General features: G+C 50.4%; 1 protein-coding gene across 1 annotated transcript in view; it reads left to right on the forward strand.

Moving 5' to 3' along the window:
* Rictor (rapamycin-insensitive companion of Tor) overlaps positions 1-25,324 on the forward strand; it is a 61,359-nt gene that overhangs the window by 17,548 nt on the left and 18,487 nt on the right. The window contains exons 16-23 of the mRNA XM_077693606.1: positions 2,087-2,251; positions 4,971-5,129; positions 13,287-13,396; positions 18,598-18,778; positions 19,538-19,644; positions 21,146-21,629; positions 23,385-24,016; positions 24,922-25,075. Coding sequence (XP_077549732.1) covers positions 2,087-2,251; positions 4,971-5,129; positions 13,287-13,396; positions 18,598-18,778; positions 19,538-19,644; positions 21,146-21,629; positions 23,385-24,016; positions 24,922-25,075 — 1,992 coding nt within the window. The remainder of the gene's footprint in view (positions 1-2,086; positions 2,252-4,970; positions 5,130-13,286; positions 13,397-18,597; positions 18,779-19,537; positions 19,645-21,145; positions 21,630-23,384; positions 24,017-24,921; positions 25,076-25,324) is intronic.

Genomic DNA, 25,324 nt, shown 5'->3' on the forward strand with positions numbered 1-25,324 from the left:
AAAGCAAAAACGCCCGTGTGTACGAGATTTCGGCGCACGATAAAGATCCCCAGGTGGTCAAAATTAATCCGGAGCCCTCCACTATGGCGCGCCTCATCGCCTGCGTTGCGTCGGCACGTTAAACCCCACAATCAATCAATCAATTTCTATCAGTCTGCAAATTTCCTCTTCAAAAGGTGCCATATTTTATTGTGAATAGCATTTTAAACTCTACAGCTCGGTTCACGCAGAATTCTATGGTGATTAGAATTCAAACAAGTCTAAGATTAGAATACAAACAAGTTTCGGTTTCGGTTCTGTGAAACGATGTGCTTGTCATCTGACATTATCGTTGGATGGGCGTTCTCAATACAGTCAAACTCCGCTACAACGAAATTCACGGGGATCGCGAAAAATTTCATTGTAGCGAGAATTTCGTTGTCGCGGAAAAATCAGTAAATAAAGAAAACAGGGCAGGCGTCTAACTGGCATCGTGAAATCTCCCACCTACCTTTTCGCCCCAATGTTGCCAACTTGCTTGGAGCTCGCTCCGCCAAAAATAGCACCCTTTTTATAGCACGGAGTTTATATCGTAATTTTCGGTCACAACGCGTCTCGCGGCGCTTAGACCAGCGTTGTAATATGCGCGTCGTACTCGTGGAGATCCGCACAAAAGCAGGCGTCGTGAAATCACAGCGCGGAGTTTATATTTTAATTTGCGGTCACGGATATGCACAGGATATGCACGACACTCTGGGAGCATTTTATTTCCAAAACTTGAAAAAATCGCTGATTTTTTACTGTTTGCGCGTTCGCACGAGCAACGGGAGAATGCGCTGCTCACAGTCTGCGAGGAGCTCCATGGCGACATCATCGTCATGGGCGCCAAGGAAACTACGTAAAACTTCCAAGGAGTCCATGACCTGCGACGTGGTCACTGACGTCGGGACTGTCGGAACACCATGCCCGACTTCGTCGTCGGATGAATCGGCGGCGGCGGCGGAGGCGGCGCGAACACTCTTGAGGATCTCGGCACCACTCAGCTCCTCGTAGACGATCTCGTCCGCGTCGGCGTTTACGTAGTCGCTCAATGCTACGTTCTCAGGAACAATGCCGGCTTCCTCGAGAGCTGCCCATGCTTCGGCCGTTTCCTCCTCCTTCGCCGCCGCCGCCGCCGCTTTTGAGCGCCGTCGGCGCCGGTAATCCGGACATCGAGAAGCGGCAGCTTCTCGATGTCTGGATGTTCGGAGAAAATGTTGCTACTAATAATTTACATTGTTAGAACTTATCAAAATTAGTTTGAGTGGTTCAGTCCGTTGCAGATCGAGTGACTTGTGTCCCGGGAAAATTTCGTTGAACCGGGAGAACAATAAAAAAAGTGGTTCGTTGTGGAGGGAGTTTTAATACATTGGGGCCTATGGGATGCGGGCGGGGAATCGAAAAACCTTCGTTGAAGCGGGAATTTCGTTGTAGCGGAGTTCGTTGTAGCGGAGTTTGACTGTACCTCCGTAATCGGCATACTGCGCTTCTGTGATCTTGTCGGCTGTAAAATGCACTAGATAAGGCCTACCAGCATGGCTTGGAAAGTAGTTCATAAAAAAGTTCATTTTAAGACGAGCGTCCCTTACACTGGTTACGGTGGTCTTAAAATGAACGTTTTGTTAATTGGTGTGTGATAATGAAAATCACTGTGCATATGTGTTTCGTCTTCCTCATTTCAAATATGTAATTACTTTTCAAGTGGCATATCAATTTTTTGAGTTATAAGGGAAGTACTGGAGCCTAATTAAGTAATTTCTTGTGGGTAATTAAGGAGCTTTTTATTCGAATTTTTAGGAATAAATGATATGGACGTGTAGCTTAAAACCTACCATGCATGCTGAGGCTATTTATATTCCTGTAAAGATAGTTGATTAGGTAGAATTGGATTGGACATGCTGCCAGTGTGAGAGGCTCTGCAGGGCCTTGCAAGTGCTTCGCACACGTTGTGTCAGTTGCATGTCGAACAAAAGCAGTACCGGCTGACATTGCCTAAGCCTAAAGGCGCCGTCGTCAGCTGCTAGAACTGACAGGCCTCTGCTTCTCGTCGCCTCTACATCTGATGCAGGAGTCTCGGCTGTACGCCACCAAGTTCCTGCGGGTGCTGCTGCGACTGGAGCTGCTGGACTTCCGGAAGTGGGTGCTGGAGCTGCTGGTGACCCAGCTGTGCGACCCCAGCCGCGCAGTCATGCTGGCTGCCGCCTCCATCCTCGACGAGGCCTGCGACCTCAGGGTGCGTCTCTCTTTTCTGATGGAAGCGAAAAGCAAAAACGCCCGTGTGCTTGAGATTTTGGCGCACGTTAAAGATCCCCAGGAGGTCAAAATTAATCTGGAGCCCTCCACTACGGCGCGCCTCATCACCTGCATTGCGTCGGCGCGTTAAACCCTACAATCAATCAAATCAAATCAATAAATCAATCAATCAATCTTGTCTCTCGGGTGCACAGGGAGAAGAGATTCGGGACGGTCGTTCACCAACAGGGGAAGGAGGGGACTGGTTGGTACAAGATCACTTGTCCAAACACTATGCTTGCTGCGGGCTACCTTTTGGGTGTTATGGGCTCGTTTCTCACATCGCTATGCGTGGTACAGTCGAACCTCGTTACAACGAAGTAGTATAGGGACAGTGATTTAATTCGTTGTAACAGTAGAGCGAAAAACCGGCTCAGACAAATCAGTAATCTGGCTCCCGCAAAAATCCCTGATACAGAAACTCAATATTTTAACCTTCGAACCTACTGCAAACAGGCTAACCCTTACCTTTCTTCTTGTGGCGTTTCAAGCTCAATGAACCGGAACATGGAACGGGAAATTACTACAGAACAAAGTTTTTTCATTTGACAAAACAGGCCAGCGTTCCAATTTTTTCGAGGAAGGATGTGATCTTTGTCTGGTGGCTATTCACAGCACTGAGCAGGACGAAGTTTTCCACAGTGTCCACGAACAAAGGGGCCTTTCCCACTTCTGCAGTTTTTGATGATGGCAGTTTTTCCAACTACCTTCTTAGCCTACTGGTCAAATATTTCTTCATTATATCCAATAGTGCATGCGGCTCCCACAGTTTCACTTTTGTTATAAAAGAATAAGTGTCATTGGAATGAAGCATGACCAGCCAAAGTTCGTATTTAGTTTGCTACAGCCGATAAATCACTATATCAGTGTTCGTTATAACAAGCTTCAACTGTATTAAAATCAGCAAGAGCCCCAGAAATGGCCCTAACCTGTGCTTGGATCTGTGTATGGTAAAGAAGTTTTGCCATTAATGGAACTCGTATGCCTTTGCCAAGTTTCACTTCATTCCCTGCTGCAGCTAAATTAGCAGTTGCAGTTTTAAAATGAGTGATATATTGTTGCTACATCTACACCTACTCAGAGGCTGGAACAGGTCCCAAAAGGAACACCTGTTAAAGTACCTGCAAGGCAAATTGCCTGAAATGAGTAACAGTGGTTTTACGTTAGGATAAAAGGTAACTCTATGAGTTGAATTGTGATAAACCTCACTTTGAAAAACAGCCGTAATTTAGTATCTCGCAGAAAAGAGGACTAAAGCAACAGATAACAAAAGCCGAAAGAGCTACAAAAGGTGTGGCCTTTCAGTCAGAATAATAAAAGGTATTCACCCTGTCGTGCTCCCACTGGGGCTGTGCAATGTCAGATAATTTTCACATGGGTGGAAATCGTGTCGTTCAAGAAAATGTTCTGTAGAGATGAGCTCCTTACTACAAGCGGTGCAAGTAAAAACTGTCTGGGACACATATGTGGCCAGGCCTTCTGAAGGGGAGGGCTGGTGGAAGCTTTTGGGAGCATGTGTGAACATGGACTCTCTCTTCTGCAAGAAAAAAAAAAAAAAAGAGAAAGAAAGAAATGTTCATCTCGTAAAACACCCTAATGTTTCCTCTATGCTTTGTTCGTACCAAGTTGTTTTCAAAAGTTGGTGCCCTAATGTTTTGAAATTAATTTATGGTCCCTAGCTGGGAACTCTTCATTTGCTTTTGTAATGTTCTGCATGATTTGTCTTGCTGTTTGATGTCCATTTTGTTGCGCTTTGAGAAGCAGCACAGTTTCAAACAGTGGCTGTGAGACAGTGTAATACCCGTGCTACACGAATGTTTCGAAGACCTTTGAGTCGAATGTCATTTGACTCAAATGACACCTTTGAGCTCCTGCACGACGTTTTTCAAGGGCCTTTGGTTGAAATGCCATTTGAGCCAAAGGAGCACCACCGACCTTTAAGGTTTTCAAAGGCCTTTGAAACGCAAACAGTTGTAATCCTGGGTGCAGTTTCTGCATGTTGGAATTACAAAACAATTATTTACGAGCAAAACTTGGTGTTTAAGGTGCACGATTTTCATAATTTTTCACTGCTTTTTGTTTGTTATCACTCACTCTACAATTACAAAGCAACTTGGTACTCAACACCGGCGGTGCGAAAAAAAAAAAAAAAAAAAGAACTGGCTGTTAGTGCATCTTTTGTGCGTGCTTGTAGATTGTTATTAATTTGATCACTAATAATTGTTTTGTTGCCCATTTTAACTCTAAAATTAAATTTTTGCCAAGAACGAAACATGGCAGCAGTGGCGACACCAAAACATGCCGGGCGAATGCGGAAACTTTCAACTGCCTTTGAGAATTGTCATGTAGATCGGCGGAACTCCTTCCAGTTCGACTGACATGTGAAATTTCGAAGGCCATTCGACTTAAATGTCCTTTAAAACGCTTGTGTAGTGCAGGTATAAGAGTGAACCAAATTCACCTCGTTTGGGAGCTGGAGAGTCTGCTCCAAAACCACATTTCTGCCTGCTGCAAAAACTGCCCCCTCTTGCCCCCGTGGGAAATTGGGCGAACGAGGGCAGGATTGGGAGCGTGTACGGGGAAGGGGGGATAATAGGAGTGTTCCTTCTGCATCTCTCTCCTCTTCCCCCTCTTATTCCTCTCCTCAATTGATCCATCAGGAGAACCTGGAGGCCCTGGTGGCCCTGCGGCCCCCGCTGCTGTCCTTTGGGGACCGGGGCCTGCTGCTGCACATTCGGCTGCTGTCGGTGCCCAGTGGATTCCGCTACCTCCACGAGGAGGCACAGCTGCTGGAGGCACAGCTGCGAAAGTGGGACGAGGTCAGTTGGGGCACCCTTCTTTGAAGGAGGTGGTCTGGTCTGCCGCGTGCCCCCCCCCTCTCTCTCTCTCTCTCTCTCTCTCTCTCTCTCTCTCTCTCTCTCTCTCTCTCTCTCTCTCTCTCTCTCTCTCTCTCTCTCTCTCTCTCTCTCTCTCTCTCTCTCTCTCCTCCCTCCCTCCCTCCCTCCCTTCCTATCGTGTGGTTTACGTTTGCCTCAACGCCGCACTCGGTTGACTCGTGGTATTGCTGGTGGAAAGCGTAACTGAAGAGGAACGTGTCTTACCAGCATAGGTCGGCAAAACAGAAAGAACTCACTCAAACTCAATCACAATTTTTTTCATTCACGCTGTACTCAATCAAACTCACACTCAAAAATCTCGTCTGTTCACAAAATCACTCGTACTCACTCATCAAATACTCATTTGTAATCATACTCACTTGCACTCAAACTCATTTGTCCTCACGAGTATTCATACTCAATCTGTACTCATGAGTACTCACTCTGTACTCATGAGTACTCAATCTGTACTCATGAGTACTACTCAATCTGTACTCATGAGTACTACTCATTCTGCACTCATGAGTACTACTCATTCTGCAATCATGAGTACTACTCATTCTGCACTCATGAGTACTCAATCTGCACTCATGTGTACTCAATTTGTATTACTCACGAATAATCAACTTATCTGCACTGTTAGCTAGGTCGTATCTCGAATTAAAGACTAAATAGAAAAAATAAAATGTTTAATTGATTAGAAAAACACACGGTCGGGCTCAGGGGAGCTCGGGATTGTCGGTGCGGCCGTGGCCGCAAACTGCGGTTTTCTGCGTGTCTTCGGGTGGCAGCTTTTGTCGTCCATTTTCGTTTCCGGGCGCGCTGATACTCTCGTAACCGTGCTCCGAATCCAAATTGTGCCTGCCACCAGGCACAATGAAGCGTTCGCGTAGATTGACGTCCGTTCTTATCCAGATCACTGTCCGCTTATTCACAGATGCGCGATGCTGGCTTTTGTTATTTGTTTTTCCGGATACTAGAAACTTCGTTAAGAGGGTGTTCGTCTCGTTGAGTTTCGGTGAAGTTCAAATCTTCTTGATTTTATTGTGTGTGTGCCATGGGATTCACTTCGTCAGACATGAACTTGACAGTGTTTACGGCGTTGCGTTAGTCGCGCCCCTGCCGTCGGCGATTGTGTTCGTGTAGCTCGTCGCGTGCTTGATGCATGTGGGGGCGTAGACGTCCGGTTTGTCCGGTGGCGAGCTGCGCTGTGTAGGGATGGCATAGTTCGGCGCGTTGAGGACGTTGCTTGAATTGACGTGTGCGTTGCGTATGGTGCGGTAGCTGTTTGGATATTCGTTTAGTGTGCGGTAGCGTGGCGTTTTCGTAGGGTGACATTGCTGATCGGTCAAAGTCGTTGCGGCTCCGTCCTCGCAGTCGCCGTGGTTGTTTCGGATGTGAAACCGTTGTGGTGGGGTAGCGGGCGTAGTTCGTGCCGTCCGTTCGGTCCTACATTCTTTGGCGTCGCAAGCGTGACTTCATCGTTAGGGCATTCGATGCGTTCGTCTGGATCGGGTTTATTCGTTGCCGTTCTTGCCGTGTCCGTGTCGTCGCTCAAGCCCTCGTATTTTGCCCGTTGTTTCAAGAATGCTAAAATCGCTATCGCTCCCAAACAAGCAGGCTCCGTTCGTCCCGAGTCCTCTTGCCCACGGTTGCGTCCTCTTGTACGAAACGGTGTTTGTCGTGTGAGTCTCGATCGGAGCGTGGGTGCTGGGGATCTTGTTCGTTCTGGCTCGGACGTGCCGCATGCGGTGGCCGTGTCGTTGCTCGTTGACGGAACTACCTGCACGAGTGTAATGTCATTCGTTCACTGGACTCGGGCTGGAGCAGCGGGTGTCGGAGAGCTCGTACGTTCCGGTAGGGTTGAACCGCGTGCGCTGGGTCTTTTGTTGCTTGTGGCCAGGCTGATTTCGGCGCTTGTAACATTCGCTGGCCAAGTCCGGATAGCAGCAGCGGGAGCGGAGGACGTCGCGAATAGCAGTTTCCTCCGCGTGTGCTGGCTTAGTGGCGTTCCGTGCGCTGTGCATTTCGTTCGCCGTGGTCAGCTCTACTGGCTCAAGTTGGATGTCGTTCGTCACCTCTGGTGCGTTTCATGCGCTGTTCGTCTCATTTTAACTGGGAAACTGCCGTATAATTGATGTGCGGTCGTTCGCCACGCATGGTGCATTGCGGGCGCCGTGCGTCTTCGTCGCTTGTCGTGGCTATATCCACCGATCCGGATGCGATGTCGTCGGTTGCGTGTACCGGCGCCGGTACAGGACATGCGGAAAATGTAAGTACTGGCCCCGTTGCATTCCGCGCTCTCAGCGTTTCGTTCGTGTACGTTTGGACCGCAAGAGCGGGTTGCAGGAACGTGGTGCCTTCTGGCTCGTGCGCGCTGCGTACGTTGCGCGTCTCGTTGCTCGCTGATGGAATGACCTTCGCGTGGGCGATGTAGCTCGTGGGCGATGTAGCAGAGCAACGTGTGTTCGTGATCTCGCCAGAAATGCACTGAGATTCGATGCGTTTTCGTAATCGTGGCGATTACCTGGTAGAGGTCCGGTGAGCAGGCAGGCACAATTTTCCATGCGTCGTCTCGTTCGCGTGCGCGCCGTCGTGCATTCTGCCTGTGTCCGGATCTCGTGCAGTCCAGGCACCATGGGAAACATGCGGCCGACTCTCGCCAGTTGTCTCAGAAAACTTTCTCGTTCATCACGCAGCCACGGTCGCTGTTTAATTAAGCGGCTCACGAGATCAGTGCGTGGGGGCATTCGCAGAAACTGCCGCCGACGCAGATTCGACAGTGCTACGGCAGCTCTTCTCTGTGATATCCGATCGACCGTCACGTGGTCAGCTTTGTTTACACAATATCTTGCGTTTCGGGGCGGCCGCTGAACCCGAAAATGCGACTGCATGGCCGCATTCAAAACGCCTCTACTTAAAAACCGTCGCACGCTGTGAGCAAATGAGGTTTCCACACGTGATAAGTAGGTCATTAGCTGTTCATCGCAGCAAAAAAAAAAAAAAAAAAAAAAAACGAGATACAAAATTTTTGTGTCTGTACCCCTTTTTAAAAAAGCGCCCGTATCACTTATTTTCGATCGAACGCCACAACAGCCCACCACAAGCATCGCACACACACACACACACACACATCAGCAACGATTACCGCACAAAACATCTCCTGTAAGAAAATACAACAGCAGCCCAACAACCTCTTACAAGCATATTTTGAGTTATTTGCGCAGCTGCGAGCTCAGGATTTTGACCTCCTGCACAGCGTCCGGGCAGGGCGATGGCACAGAAATCGCAAACTGAGAAATAATTAGCCGCTTCCAGTTTGTCGAATCGAAAGACAGCTTTTCTTCCTTCATCACAAACGCACAAATTGAGGCACAACAAAGCAAGATAGAGGTGTTGGGAAATGGGTAGACAAAGGGCGGCAGTATCTATCTTCACAAAAACAACCGATAACATCGACGTTACCCATATTTCGCTCGTACATTCCACTGCGCCGTAAGATGCGGTTATTCCAGCAGAACGCCAGCTACGGTCGCTGCTGTTTCCCAGTCGTCTTTGAAGCGCCACCCCATAGGTGTGAAACCCGAATTATTTAATGATATGTGACTCCGCAATTTAATATCAGTCACAACTAAGCTTGCAACCCGTCACGCGCGGATTGCAAGGTGCTGGAATGAAATGTGTGTATCAGCTCCGCTATGGTTTTACGCTCATTACTTGATTGGCTTTATTATCGAGCCGGTGTTGCTGTCGCGCTTTGGTTCTTTTATTACGAAAGGAGAACGGGCGACACTGCAATACCTCGCGCCACGCAGCGCGAAGTTTCAAGTTTCACGGCGCAACCGCCACAAGTTCTCCCTCCCTGATGTGTATTGGCTTGCGTATTCCTAACAGGGCGCAGGCGAAGGCGTCAGGGTGGCGCGCCACTTCTTTCCTTCTCTCCAGGGATGCTATCACGGTGCTAGGAAAAGAGTTGAGGGCAACAGACAATGCGACGCCTCTCATTGGTCAATGGCGTGGGTTAACCGATGTCAGCAAAACAAACAAAAAAAGCTGATTTTTCGCCCCCATGTGCCGTCCGTTGCACCCCCTTTCTTTTTACTTTCACGCTCGCGCTCCCGATGCCGGCGCGCCAGCGAGGCGGCTCAGCGAAGAGGAAAAAAAAAAAAAAAAATCGCCCTCTGAACCCATAGAGTTTCTTAGTAAGATACCTCTGAATCGCCCCTCTGAAGTTTTTTTTTTTTTTTTTTTTTTTTACCTTCATGACATGCCGTTCCCGTAATAGCTCGAGAAAGCGCGGCCACGTTTTAATCGTTCTGTGCTCCACTGTGCATATAAATAATGCACTCTCGACGCCGGTGGCGTCAGAAAGCGCACGGCTGTTAGCCAAGCTTGTATGGCTACGGTTCTGTGTATATTTCCTGTCTGTAAATAACAACTCCCGAGACTCCGTGTGACTTCGAAGCGCGCGGGGTTCTGTAGGCTGAGACTATTTCCGTTAACAGCAAGGGCAAGACCCACATGGGTCTGACCTTAATCACTAATTTTTATATGCGTGTGTACGTGTGCGGTTAACCATGGCGCCCGACACAAATTTGCTGCACCTTGCGACGCGTCGATGGTGGGCCCGATTCGCGCCTCGGTCAAACAGCGCGCGCGGCAGACGTGCCGCAACTGGGCGGCACACGGCGCCGCCAAGTCTACTCTCCTTTTCCCATCGAGACGGCCGCACCAAAGCATGCCTGGGACGACCGGCCCGCAAAAGACACGCAGGAAGTAGACCCTGGAGACGGCGCCGCTGAGTCGCCTTCCCTTTCCTGTCGTGGCTCGGCTGACGCAATGACTTCGCCTACATTCGAGACCTGTGCCCTCTACGGAGAGGCAAAACTTCGCCCTGTAAATATTTTCATATTAATAAACACTTTCTCTCTCTCTCTCTCGCCTTCATTCGCCGAATTCAAACTGCGGCCAGTGGTAGTCCTGATTGGAAAGATTCGAACTGCACGCGGCTGCGACGGAACTCCGGGGGTATAAAACAGGTCTTGAAGCAGCTGCTGTGCGGCGGCATTTCATCGGAGGCACTGAGTTGAGTAGTGCTATCGCCTTTGTGCAAGCCATGTAACAACGCTCTTGCTACCATTTTATATACTGTCTATAAATGCAGCTTAAAATCACCGTCGGCTCGACAACTTCATCGCTCTGCTCTGCGCCGCGTCGATGGCGGACTGAGCAGGGCAACGTCCCAACAGTGGTGACTGAGCTGGAATGCCCCAGTCCCAAAAGTGTGCGTGTACGCGTGCGCGCGTGTGCGTGTGCGTGTGCGTGTGCGTGCGCGCGCGCGCGCGCTTTGTGTACTGGAGAACACGTTTTGCTGACGCTTTTTTCGGAGGCGTGATAGCTTGCACTGCCGTCACTGTATTGCCGTGGTTGCACAGTGGAAATCTGCAGCTCTTATCTCGAGCAGCGCGGATGAAGCTGACAGCGATCGACCAAAAAGTGCGCTGGCGTCGTTATGTGCAATCCACATGTTTTACGAGACGTTCGAAGACGCGAGCTTAAGCGACGATCCCGGCGTCTGGCGTTGGCGTTCATCATTTCAAAACGATTCCTTCACGAGGCCTCCCACAGTGCGAGCTTAAACTCGGCAGTAGTTGCTAGCGAGGGGTGGTCGCCCCGCCTGTAAACAGTAGTGAAGGTAGAGGAATAGTAACAACCGAAATTCACCGTCATCGTCAGCGCCCTCATTACAAGGTGGCATAAACGAAGAGCGGCGAAGGGGGTTGCCACTCGAAAGTAAAGCCATTCGAAAGCAAAATGCTCCTCCAGCGGCAAGATGCCAGAGCTCTCCGACAAAATATGCGAGGATAAACAAAGCGTCGCACGCGTTCAACTGGATATTATGATGTCCGATTCACAACTCACAAACGTGCTTAGGTGTACCTGGATAGTTTATTTCCATTGTTGGGGCAAATTCCACCGCCGCGCTTGCACGGTGGGGTTATATGCTTACTTGTAAATGACACTACACGAGACCATATTGCTAGCGAAACTGAGCAAAATGTTTCAAAACGGGAACCTAATAAAACCATATGGGCGCACGTACTGTCGGGAGCAAAAGTCTGGATTCCACGCGAGCGGCGGCCGAAATGCATTGCAGCGCCACCCTGCGAAACTCGCCTGCTGTCGAGACACCGGCTGTAGGGCCTATCTTAACTGCACGCATGTTCGTTTGCTCGCACGAGTCTGATACGCTTTCTGTTCACGGAAAGACCGAACGGTGTCGCTTCGGCCGTGTCTAGCATTTACGACTGGGCAATTCCGTCGGCGTGTAGCATTTGCGATACGGTCTCAGTGAGTGGCAGTAAGCGGCCACTGATGCGTTGAACGGGTAGTTTTTCGTCACTCTTTATCAGCGTTGCACATCGAAAGTAGTTGCAATCTGCGACTGCACCGCAAAACAATAGTCTCAAACTGGTTTAAGGAAGCGTGTCGCTTCGCGACTGCTTTTATCGAATGAATCGAACGAACATGCGTGCAGTTAAGATAGGCCCTACAGCCGGTGTCTCGCAGCAGGCGAGCTTTCGCAAGGTGGCGCTGCAATGCATTTCGGCCGCCGCTCGCGTGGAATCCAGACTTTTGCTCCCGACAGTACATCATACAAATTGTCGCTTGAATACGCAGAGCGGAATGGTGCGGACAATTTCGGCGAGACAAACGTTACAAAACACGCAGTCGGTTTGACGCGAGTTGCGTAAATTAACTGCGACTCCAGAAATGAGCGGTTCCGCTCACGATACCACTACACAGCGTGACATGCGTCTACGGAAACTTCTGAAGACCGCAAAAGAGGGACTTCAGTAGGCCTAGTGCGTGCATAGTTAGCAGCCTCCACCGCCTCTCCCCTAAAACAACTGGAAGGGAGCAAGCGCAATGAAGCCACCACGCGTTCACAGGCCGCGTCAACAAAAATAACTGCGGCAGTCAACAAGTGCCATAGGAGAAGAGCAACTGCGGCCGCGTTTTCCGCTGGGCCCTCACCCCCTCGTTTTTCCCTCTTCACCGGGTCCCCTTTGCCAGCGACCGCCGAGAAACGCTTACAGCGCCAAACAGGGACCGGGAAAGGAGGGAGGTGCAGTTTTCGTTGTCTAATTTTACCATCCTTGCCAGTTAAGCTGCACAGCGGCACCGCTAAATGTTTGCGACTCGTACACGCGCGTCCGGACTCGAGCTCTTGATAAAACTTGTTTGCACTACAGCACTCACGTGTGCATATACTCAGGAGTGCAATCACTCGCAAAACCAGTAATCATGAGCATTGTACTCATGAGTACTGTGTACTCATGAGTACTGTGTATTCATGAGTACTGTGTACTCATGAGTACTGTGTATTCATGAGTATGTGTACTCATGAGTACTCATACTCACTAGTACTCAAACTCATGAGTACTCATACTCATGAATACTGTACTCATGAGTACTCATACTCATGAGTAGTGTACTCATGAGTACTGTACTCACGATTAGTGGACTTACCCCTGTACTCACTCGTCATCGTACTCACTTTTTTTTATGGGTGTGTACTCACTCATGATTGTACTCACTCGTGAGTTTGAGTACAAATGAGTACAAATGAGTGCACTCACGAGTGATTACGCCGACCTATGCTTACCAGTACTCACCTATGGGACAGAACCTTGGAGGCTCTAATTTCTTTAGGTTTCTTTTAGAGGTTCGCAAATTATGCAAAAACGCGCTAAATATAGTAGTTTTAAGTAAGTTATTAGCCCACATGTCACGTGAGACCGTCTACTAGGCCGTTATTTGCCCGTGCCCTGATAATATGACACCCTGGTCATACGACGCTTTCGTGCAGTCCCTTGAAAGTTGTATTATCGGGGTTCCACTGTATCGATGGGAATAGGTGTGTTCATGAAAGTATTAAAAGTGGCTATGTTCCAGAGCCTGAAATTCCAGCTGCTGGAAAAAACTTGTCTGATTGGTCATTTGGCCACCCCGAATTGGGGAGCTTCCCACAATACAGAGGCATCCCCCTTTGGTCTTGCTGTGACGTTTCTTCATGGTTCGTGCCCCCCTTTGCAGGTGGACCACCTGCGCTACGTGAAGATAGTGGAGGACTTCATCAGCCAGGCCGTGACCTGGCACCAGCGGGGGGACGACGGAACCTATGGCAGGAGGAGCAGCAACACCAGGTGGGTGCACTGCCACTAATCCGAACACTCGAGGGGCTTCCAATTTCAAGCATTCCGAGGGGCTAGCATTTCCCTGGGCTCTCGGTGTTAAGGAGGCAGGCACACTGGTCTTAAACCAAAACTGTTTATTTTTACAGTTATGATGGTAAGGATTGGGGGGACATGTGTAGTTTTCCATTCTAATTGTAGATTATGAGGTGTGTTTTTGTGTAAAACGACCACGTTCAAAGTTATTCAAATTTTTATACATATTTGATTTTTTGACAGCTTTTGTAAAAAAAAACTGCTGGAGGGATGCAGCTGAACAGGGTACCAATGAACTGTGCACAAATAGAGGAGTGCAATAAGACTAACATCATCATTCTATCTGATCTATAGCAGAAGTTACGACTGTTCGAAGTTTGGGCGTGGAAGGTGGGAACTAGAAAAAAATTGGGCCCATCTCCCCGCGAGGGGGACTCGAGTAAATGCGTCGCATAGGGGGTGGGTGTATTGCGTTAACGTTTAGTGTTTGGGGAGTTGGTGGTAGTGAATGCGTTGCATAGAGATAATATACTGACTCAAGAGGGAAAGCGCGCCACTGAGCCAATGCATTGGAACCGTTCGACACACAGTGGCAGACATGATACAACGATTTGAAGGTTGCCAGCTGAGCTTTTGCTTACTAAAAACGGCGAAAGCGATGGGTTGTAATCTGGCAACGTGCTACTGTGGCGTTTCCGCGTCCGGCTAGCGAAGCATGCCGGGATTAATTGTAACGTGGCGGACCGCTGGCCAGGCGGATTTTGTGTAGACGGCGTCGACAGCATTGGGTAGTTTATCTCCTGTAGGTAGGTAACCGACGTGTTTTCGGTTTAGCGTGCGACTTATATGTACTGAGACTATTTGAGCAAGATGTGGCAATGCTCACACAACACTTGCGCGCAAGCTCGAATGCGACTGATCGCATGCGCGAGGACGCCAAGGAATCACCTGATCCGTACTGGGGCGCACAGAAAAATGAATCTCCGTCATGATCTCCGTGCATTTTTGCGCTGTGCAGCATTATTTGCCATTCTGTGACATTTTGCGAGTCGCTCAATGTTTTTCAAATGAAGTGAAGTGAACTGTGGCTTTAGCTCAATGTAAAACCTTTATTATACACACACACAAAAAAAACATCGCATGGGCCAACGCTGATATTGCCGGTGAGTCGCGGCGCTTTGAAGCACAGGAACGAAAGAGCGCAGTCAATCGCAGGCCAACGGAGTGGAAGAATGCATGCCAAGGGAGTATGCGAAATACAGTCCGCGGCGTGTCCCGTTTTCCTTTCTGTCTGTATTCGTCAAGTTATAGCTGCTTTCCACCACTTCAAAGGGAAAGCTTGCGCGACTGAATGCGCAGTTTCGAATGGGCAGTAATTTACCGCACAGAGCGCGTGAGGAGAGAATACTGACTTATTTGTTGATTTATTGTGACTGATTAAAGAAGAAACCGCATTTCATAACCTATCTTTTCGTTCTACCTTCACGAACGATTGCGCGAAAGTTCGAAGCACGAAGAGCTGTAAGAAGTTTCATGAATAAAACAACTGGAACCGAACGATTATAAAAGCTCCTTTTATTTCTCTTCCAGCGGGAACGATCGCTGGCTGCCACGCCGTAGCCTGTAGTGAACTTGCGGTAGTCAAGGTCAGATCGGAATTGCTGTTCCGGCGTCAGTTCAGGGGCAATAGATAGGGTGCTTAAAGGAGTACTGACACCAAATTTAGAGGCCTAAATAACGATATAATTGGCTTCAGTAGTTTGTACAGATTACCCACAGAAATTTTTGGAGCGATCCGAGGCTGGAAACGCATCAAACATCGATTTTAATTGCCCTGGCCGCGAACTATTACAAATCGGCAGCACTAGCGAAATCGCTTAGGGTGTGACGTCAGGCTATCCGCGATTTTGCGGCCGATTCAGCATGACGTCATACAGTTGTTTCCGGAACCGGAAGCGATAGCCTGCGCTGTTGTTGTGGGCGGTCTCGCTTCGATAGGAGGTTTGGCTTGGCTGCGGTACCGCTGTGAGCAAGGCTTGCGAAGTGCGCACTTCACGTTTCCGCGCAGGTATTGCCATCTCTCGACCGGTCGGCGCACCGCCCGCCGCGCGCCGCGGGGGGCCGGTCAGCGTATACGCTTGCATCGCGGCAGATATCTGATCGCCGCTTTTAAAATAAGCCCTGATAACAATCCCAAGCACAATTTTTCACCACACTAACACCTACTTTCTCGCATGTGGAACTTCATTTTAACGATCAGATTGATTCAGAAGAGCAGCGACAAGCGGTTGCTACCGTCTTGCTACCGTGGTCTGCGCCGGATCGAGCCGCTGAGTGTCCGAGCTGGCAGGCGCGGCCGGCGTGTGCGCGAACTGTTTCCGAAGGCAGGAAACGCTTCACGATTGCCTGCTTTATCCATTTTTTGCGATTAAACGCGCGGGATCTACAAATTCAGCTCAGCGATAGTCGTAGTTGACCATGGAGCAAAAACGGTGGGCGGAGCGACGCCAACGACACATCGCATGCACGCATCGGGTCATGTGTCTCAAATTCACGCGTACGACTAGTCGTGGTGACAGTCGTAACGATCAGTCGCATGCGAATCGAGTGTACAAATCGTACATGTGTCCAGCGCTTTAGTGTGAACCGCGTGCAATCCGTAGCAGACGATGCAGCGAACGTCGCTGACGTCACGGAGACCATGACGTCACGGTCCGACGTCACGGAGACCGTGACGTCAGGCAGTCCGCTTGCAGGCTCTCCTTCGAACGGCCATTTTCCCGCGCGGCGACCGAATTTGAAAGTGGTTGCAATAAACGTGCTATAATTAATTATATGTTGGTGGCTGACGCCTTTCGGTTCGATTTTCGTAATTACTGGGACCATAGGTATTCTTTACAGCATAAAAACTGAAAGCGAGAAATTTCGTGTCAGTACTCCTTTAACATGAAGAAAGAATGACAGCCTCGCAAGCGCCCGGGGAGGCACTTGCTCAGCGCGTGCATCCGAGTTGTATAACTTCTATACGTTTTGCACGCACGCAGATCTGAGCCGGAGACTGCACACACACACTGCTCAAGTCAGGCGCAAGGGCCTCGCCACTTCCTAGCACACTTAAAAAAAAATCGAAACCAAAACTGAACTACGCACTTACTCTTTCTCCGCTAATTAAAGCTTAATTACACTAAAAGTTTTTTATAAAGCTAGTTTTAATTACTGAGGCAATTATTTGTAACTATTTTGCTTCAGTTATTTGTTTTAGTTAGAAGGCTGAATACAATTGATCTGGCAACCATGGGAATTGTATCATGTCAGCGCCCACGATTCGTACGGTCTCAGAGCTCGCTTTACCCCCCTGATGCGTTGTATCAGCAGCTTCTTGACGTAGTTTGAATGAGTCAAGGATAAAAGGCGCGTTCGTAGCCTCCCATTCTGTGTCGGCCTTGTGGCGCAGTGGGTAGAGCACCATGTACATTGCGTTCCGCCCGCAGGGTCGAGGGATCGAAACCTGGCGCCGGATAGTATTTTTTTTTTATATAGTGTAGGGGGAGGGGTGCGGACTACGACTACGGACGTCAACGCGGGCGACATCGTGAGTTACTGAAATGCTCTGCATTTAAAACCGGTTTCGCCTTCCAAGTCCAAACTTCAAATGGTCATTGTTTGCTGATGCCATTGACTGTCGCAGTAACTTGATATAATGCCATTGTATGGGCTAGTATGGGCAGAAATGCTAAAAAAAGCGTTCTAACAAAAAAGGAAAAAAAAATCTCAACAGTAGCTGGGGACGTGGAGCGCAAATGCCGTGGCTCACAATTTGAAAATTACACGCTTGCGGAGCGCCACCTGCTGAACACAAAACAAACCTTGTTTTGTATAGTGCCATGAAAGCACTGCGGCTTGTGAACAAAGCACCAAACGTACTTCGCACTCCTTTTCTGCTCTATGCTGTTCTGCGACTTCGCCATCACACTCCACGGTTCTGTTCCTACCTTTTGTTGTGCTCCTGGTGCGCGGCAAACGATGGCCCAGTAGATGAGCTACAGAGCTGGTTTTAAAGGGGCCGTGCTGACAAAACGCAAGTTTGGTTCATTCGAAAGATGGCCTCGTTAGAATCATACTGACACTGCTTTTGACGTACGCATCGCTCATATAAGCTGCATAATTAGGAAAAAAGGGAATGGCCATGCGACCCACTAGCTCATTTCCCGCAACAGAACCTATGATGTCATACCAGCCAGCTGTGCGATTGGCTGAGGCCAGCAAAAGCAAACGCAAATTAGGCAGGGCATGTAAGCGTGCCGTACGAGCTATTTGCACTTAAATTTAGAGCATATTCCTTTTATAGCAGTAGGAATGGTGTGGTAAACAGTGGAAGTTACGAAAGCACGCGTAAACATAGAAGTACCAATGCGTACTGCTGTTGGTACTGCTTGCACTATGCTCGTTTTAGCTGCACAGCACTGCTGTGCTTTGGGGTTCTCTCAGATGACACTGGCCGATTGGATTGTGATGGTGTTTTACGCGACCATATTTGTCGAGTGAACACCATGTTTCACGAAACAATTATCTTCTGCCTTAAAAGAAAACAGGCCAGGTACAAAAATGGTCAAAAACAAAGCGAAGGAAGAAAACGGCCCGTCACGGTATGGTGGCGCCATCTAGGTTGACTAACGGTAAACAAGGCTTCCCAGCACATATGACATCACTGCAGACATCACGAAAACACATGATTTGGCAGGAGAATCTAAATTTTAACTTAAATTGATTAATTTGTCAGTGAAAAAAGCATCATTTGCTTCCGGGCAAGCCCTGGGGGCACCACAAAATATGAAATCTTTCGAATAAAACAAACTTGTATTGTGCCTGCATGGCCCCTTTATGCGTGCCTCCCTGGTGGCGTGCGGTGAGGGGTTTATGGCATGTGGCTTTCTGCCATCTCTCGCTTTTCCTCGCCGCTTCTGCTGCCCGTTTAAGTCCTTATGAGCTATCTTCTTCTGTATGTCCCTGAGCCCTGACTTCATTATTTGGCCTTATGTGCAGTTGGGGAGCTAAAGATTTGCCCTAAATTTTGTTCGCACTCAAACAGGGTAAGCGGAGAATACGAACTGTTTCCTGTGTTGCAAGTGTTGAGGGCGGGCCCTTCACCCCACCGCTGTACTCCCCCTGTGGTGCAGGCTGCGGGTGCAGGACGTGTTTGCGCCGGGGCACCTGTACGGCCAGCTGGCCCAGCACCGGGAAGGGCTGGAGTTCCTGCAGAAGCACGGCAGCCTCGAGCGGCACTGGGACACCATCCGCGCCGGGGACATGTCCACCCCGGACGCCCTGCTGGCCCTCAAGGCCTCCCTGTGGACTGCCGTGAGCTCCCTCCTTACCTCTCCCCCTTCAGTGGAGGCCCAACACGGAGGGCCTGTAGTGCCCTCTGTTGGAATGGGTATTTGTTGTGGCCGTGGGGGCACTGATTATTTAGGGGGAGAAGCCAGCTGATTCCCAAATGTTTCGGCTACTTTACTACTCTGAACTAACTACTGAACCTAGAGTCGTGAAATGGTGGTTGGTTGTTGAGACATCTCAGTGCATGACCAACATGGTGGGATTGAAGAAGTGCCACCACTGACACCAGATGAGTGGTACTCTCGAACCATACACTGCAGATGTCCACCATGCTTGCACAGATATTCAACGCGGTTTGGGTTCTGCCAAAGGCGTTTTGTGCCGGACAGATCGGGAGCTCTATGTAGAGCATGCCCGGCAGGGGGTAATAGGTTTTTTCTGCTTTGCTCGGTTGCCACCTGTGGGTGTCATATTGAAGCTTTTGGGTACGCTGTCGTAATAATTCCAACGGAGATTGAGCATCTTCCTCTTTGGGAGTTACTTTGAGATTTTCCTCCGCTTCTTGTTGGGGAGCACAAATGCTGCCCAGGTACGGTTCTCGTATATGGAAGCCTGTGTAAATACTTGTACGCCAGGGAAGTTAAACGGGCAGCTTGACACCATAGTACGGAGCCATGTTACGGACGACAGAGTCAGTTGAGGAGCTCAGCTGCTGGAGCGTTGGATGATGGTGGGAAGGAGAGATGGTGGGAGGTAACTGGTGCCAACATCTTGTTGCTGCAGGGCCATGTGGGGACCTCCCCGGAAGGCTTTGCACTGGTGGCTGAAGCGGATCTGCTGCCGTGTATTGTGAAGATGGCCCGGGACTCCCCCGTCTACTCCATCCGGGGGTGAGCGTTGCATGCTGGGGCGTTGCTGCTGTTTGCTCACATGATCTGTTATCTGTTATCTATGACCTGTTATCATTGTGGGACCTTGGTGGACAGGGGCGACGTGGTTCATGGGGTGCAGTAGAATATTGATGATACTGTAACGAGAACCTCTTGGGACGGCGAAAAATATTTATCACCTGAAATTTGTATGATTATAAACAAAGTGAGGAAGCAAAAGTAAGCAGAGAAAATGCATGTTTGCTGCCTCTGCTTGTGTCTGCGGGGCTGTGTTACACTTTCTGCGCAGTTTTCTTTACCTTGAGACCACTGAAAGGCTTAGAAAACACGCATCGATCTCCTCACTTGTTGTCATGCTAGCTGCTCTGTGAATGCACTTTTTTCATGCGGACTACCGTACTTACCCGATTCTAACGTGCCCCCGATTCTAACGCGCACCCGATTTTCCTGGCAAAAAAACGAAAAAACTTGCACCTCCGATTGTAACGCGCACGGAACTTTGTGACCCAGACAAACGAATGCGAGAGAAATGAGCGATTTATTTCCCGAAGTAATCTCATTCATCTCACTCCTCGTCGCTTTCCGCTGACCACATTATCTCGTCCTCAGTGCCGTCAAGAGCATTCGCGATGCCAGACTTCTGAACGAACGTTCAACCATGCTCGATGGGATCGTGGCCCACGCCTCGCACGCCAATCTCGCAAGCTTCTCCAGAGGCGCACGCTTCAGCCGACCACTCGTTTTGAACGCGTGAGAGCCGCTGCTGCCATTGCTGTTATCAAGCGCACAAGTGGAACGATTTGTGTGAACGCCGATAGAAAAGCCTTGGCGCCTATGCTTTCTGCGTTCGAAAAATTGTTGCTAAAGGCTTTGGCGCCATCTTGAGATGGCGATGGCGATGGGTGGGACGAAATTTCCGCTGTTTCGGCAGTTTCAGTTTCGTATCCAATTCTAATGCGCATGCGATTTTCCGTCCTATTTTTCCGGAAAAAAGGTGCGCGTTAGAATCGGGTAATTACGGTAAGTTATAAGTCATTCCTTCACTTTGTTCTTGTCTGCACTGCATGCAGGGCTTTGAAACAGCATGCTGCGTACTACCTGGCACACAGTACTGCCACTGCCAATCCGTGCGGGCCCACGAGCACAATTTTGGTTCCTAACATCTGGAGTTGCACCATCGTCATTTTAATTCGCCCTTACCTCTGAAGGGTCACAATAAGTTGCAGCGAAGGCAATCATATAACAGATAACATGGTGGTGGAAGGTGTAGGAGAAATGCATCTGCAAGCGAAGGGAGTAAAAAGTATTCTATAGGCTGTGAAATAGTAACAAGGCCTGTAAACAAGAGAATGGGAGCTGTGTTCATCGGGAGCTGTGTTCATCGCATCATCGTATGGTGGAGATTGTTGCAAGCCTCTTGTGCCTGTGCTCGTTGAGCGGTCTGTGGCCGGCCGTTGTCAGTTGCCTCGGCCCGACCGCCTCCTCCTCGTTGGCCGTGCAGGGTGTGCTTCTACGTGCTGTGCCTGCTGGCCACGACGGCCGACTCCGTGGAGCCCCTGGGGGGCCTGGGCTGGGACTGCGTGCAGCACGGCCACCGCGAGGCCTGGCCCGTGGCAGCCGACTCCCTGCGCAACGTGCAGACCTCTCCGGCTCCGCTGCGGGCCCACACGTGGTCCGTGAGCAGCGCGGGGAGCCAGTGGAGCGAGGTGCTGACGGCCAGCGCCCTGCACCGCCGCTTTCACGGCTCAACTGCCTCCTCGCTATGTGATGGGGGCGAGCCCCGGCGGGCACCTAGCTTCGCCTCCACCGAGCAGCAGCAGCAGGAGGGCGGCGGTGTGCGCCACTCGCAGACTCTGCCCCGCAATGTGACGCTGTCCCCCCGGCACGACGCCCTGGTCGCTTCGTCCCGCCGGCCCCGCTCGTCGTCCGACTGCCGGCCGGGGGAGGCCCGGCAGCAGGATAAAGGGGGCGGGCCGCCGCAGGAGGTGCGTGTGGTGCTCGCTCCCTCCATTGGCCAGCTTCAGGCTTCGTAGTGTGGCGTTCGATTCTCAACGTGTCTTTACTATCAAAGATAGAAGTATTAGTTGGACAAAAAGAAACGACTGCACTGACAGTCTGTAAAAGCGCAGAGCATTCATTAACGGGGCCGTGAAGACAGAATACAGTTAAGCCTTGTTATAATGAAATTAATGTAGGGTGTGCTGAATTGCCGCAACACATTGGGGCGTTGTCTTCTTGCGAAAATGGCGAGAGATAGAGGGAGAGGGAGAGAGAGAGAGGGAGAGAGATCTTTATTAGATGAAAGCAGAGAGGTTTGCTGGCATGTTCCCGCCTACATGCTACTCTGCGGGGATGGGGAGAAGGGAATAACGGCTGTAAAGGAAGTAGGGCGGAAAAGAGAGAGAGAAAAAAAGAAGGGTTAAAAAAATGAACATGAACCTTTGATGGGTGACATTTGCGAAACTGTTTGACGGTTTCACAAGCTTCAGTTTGGCTTGGAAGTAAAATTACGAAACTTGTTACGGCTGAAAGTGAGTGATACAGTGGAGCCCTGATGGTATGTCCGCCGGTTTTGCGACGATCCGCTTCTTACGGCAGATCGCCGCGGTCCCGGCAAGCTCCCCATAGAAACAATTCATTAAAAACCCCAATTATATAATGCTCGGGTGCTCGTGGTCCGTTTGATACGATAGACCGTGGCAGGGACAAGCTGGCGTTTTTCCCACCTTTCACACCACTTTGCTGCTTCGTCCCAACCTTTTTTTTATTCTTAACCTCGTTTGACACTGCTTGATGTGCAGAGGTCCTCAGGTGGGCCAGACCACTTGCTGAACAGACGCAAGCTAGCGAGCAGGCGAGCACTGGCATGTGGGAGGTAACCTTCGACTGCCACATGTGGCAGCGGAACGCCAACGCACAGACCGCGAGAAGTCAGTCCAGGTGGCTGGCAGACTGTGAATTTTAAGCTCCCATAGACCTGACAAACCTGAAAACACATACAGTTAAACCTTGATGTAACAAAGTCAGTAGAATTCGTAATTTACTTCGTTACATTGAATTTCGCTACACTGAAATTCGCGGTTTTAATGAAGTGTTCATCCCGTGAAGCATTTCCTGCAAAAGAAAACGTGGCGCGCATACACGGCTGGCGCACTGTTTCTGTTTCTATTGGAGCTTAATCGTCTACGCGGGCATCAGAGTGAACTGCATGGAGCTTTTTTTTCCCCGCAAAAGCGCGCCCCGCAAGCCACAGGCACGTTGACGCAGCCGCGGAGATAACCCGCGCGATGCGAGTAGCTCGAGCGACCGCTTCCGCTCGCTGAAACGCAACTCGAGGGGCAAACGAGAGGGGCATGTGAGAAAAAAAAAGCGAATAACGTGGGCGAAATTTTCACTTTACAGCGTCATACGCGCTGCTCACGAAGGCGCCCATTGAGCTCATTGAGCTACCCAGGCTCGGTGCGAGTCGACACTCATAAACAAGACTTCTTTTTTTCACACGGAAGTATGTGCTGCCCTCTCTTCTTTAATTTTTGTAGGTCTGGGATCCTTTGTCTGTCGCAGATGGTGTAGAATACCGAAAATACCACAAAGTGCGAGATGATAAAAAATATTGAGTTGTTGCTCCTGGGAATCAAAGGGTTAATTAGAACAGGCCGTTCACTCTGATGTGTTCACCGCTACTGCAGCGCCAGATGTCATGGGGTAGGGGACTGAATTGGGTCGCACCGTGCTTGCAGTCCACCCCCGTGCGTGCCTGTGGTGCCGAGAGCCGCCTGCTCTCCGTGCCGGACGCGTCGAAGGAGCGGTCCAGCTCGTTCGGGGGCAGCCGCGACTCCGGCACGGAGACCTCTTTCACGGACAAGAGCGCCAGCAACCCCGAGGTGAAGGGCGAGCGGAGCGACAGCAACGAGAGCGCCATGACGGCCGGCACGAGCAAGAGCCGCTCCGACAGCTGCACGGACTCGACGACCAGCGGGGTGAGCTCGTGCGACGAGGCGGCCCCCGCCCGCACCACGCTCAGCCCCATCGCCAGCTCCACCTCCCTCAGCACCCTCGGTGGGGGAGGCCGCGACTACGGCGGGGCACTGGCGGTGCCTCGCAGGCCGCGGGGCTTCGTGGGCGGGGTGCTGGCGCGCGGCAGCGCCTCCTCCGTCAGCCCCACGTCGCCGGACTCCCCCGTGCTGATGTACACGAGCGCCCGGGATGTGGCGGGCTACGCGACGCTGCGTGCGGTGCGCGAGGCCTCGTCGATGCGGCGGCGGCGGAAACGGGTGTGTTCGGTGGGCTGTGACGTGGTGGGCGGTGACCCGGTGGACCTGTTTGGCTCGCCCCATGCCAGCTGGAGCCTGGACAGGGGCGGCTTCTACATGTGAGTGGGGCGGAGGGAGTCGTCTGCCGCGTTCTTGCTATTGGGGCATCACTCTATTCGCATCGATCACTTGCTTCATCATCACCATTGCCGTTGATGGGGAGGTGACAGACGACGGTGGCGAAGAGAGTGCTCGGTGCTGCAAGGGTTTCGAAGTGACTTGAAAGGTGCCAATGCTGATCTGATGGGGCTACTGAGGGGATGCAGATCTACCGCGCTCCTCTTTTTTGATCGCGTAATCAGATCACGAAATGTGGCACACACATTACTGGCTCCGGTGAAGAATTTGTGCCTGTGTGTGCCCTGCAACTTTCTCCCATTCGATACTCTCTCTGGCCAACGCATAGTGGTTAATGGCAAAGCACATTGCAGGCTGTTGTTGAAGTGTTACGGTATGCAGCTGCGGTACAAGTTTCTTTTACAAATCTTGTTTATGCCACTAGACTATTTATTGTTGAGAAAAATGATTTCATTTCAGATGCCCTAAGAGCATCCCGTCTTCTCTTGCTAGATTTTTAAGCACACGTTACTGACAAGCCCTTACCTAGGCCTTGTGGATTATGTGGGGTTCTTGGGGCAACCTAGCCAGTTCTCCAGCGTAGGCCACCATGGTAAGCACGCACCACGTAGCACTTGAAAGACTGCACTGGGCTGTCACATGGCAACTGCAGGCGACCCTTGTGGCAGCAATTTTGAGAGTGCAGTGATTATGCGGGAAAAAGAAAAGTAGAAAGTTTCGAAGGCCAGTGGCGGGTAATGCAAGAATAATGTGAGTGTGAGCACTGTGCGTATAAGTGTAGACTTAAGCCTTGTTGGGAAACTTGTGGTGGTGCCAAGCGTCCTCCCAGAATGCACGCCTCTTGGGGAAGACGCTGAGTCGTGACCTGGGGCATTGCTGTTGGCAGAGGGGAGGAGCCGTGCCTGGACGATGCAGCCAGCACGCGCACGCTGTCGGTGTCAAGCAACACGTCGGGAACAAAGACGGTGGCCGCCGGGAGAGCCGACGAGGACAAGTTCATGGGGCTATGCCTGCCTGTCGACACAGCGCTCATCTTCACGGTGAGTTTTACCTCCTGGGGTGATGGTTCAACCATTGCACGCACCCTCAAAGACAGGCCTAGGCAGCTCTCGTTTGGAAAGACTTGTTTCGTGGGTCAGTGTGCCTGATGTATGGGGGTTGTGCCCTGGTACTAGCATTTAGTGTAGTGAAGCAGGAGGAATTCATTTCCACGGGACGCGTGTAGTTTTACATTATAATTTATTTTGCTCGTTAAAAAATTATCGAAATGCTTGAACACGTGATTGTAG

This window comes from Haemaphysalis longicornis, unplaced genomic scaffold (assembly GCF_048455015.1).
Source record: "Haemaphysalis longicornis isolate Haplotype H1 unplaced genomic scaffold, Haemaphysalis longicornis Haplotype H1 scaffold_12, whole genome shotgun sequence".
Lineage (NCBI taxonomy): Eukaryota > Metazoa > Arthropoda > Arachnida > Ixodida > Ixodidae > Haemaphysalis > Haemaphysalis longicornis.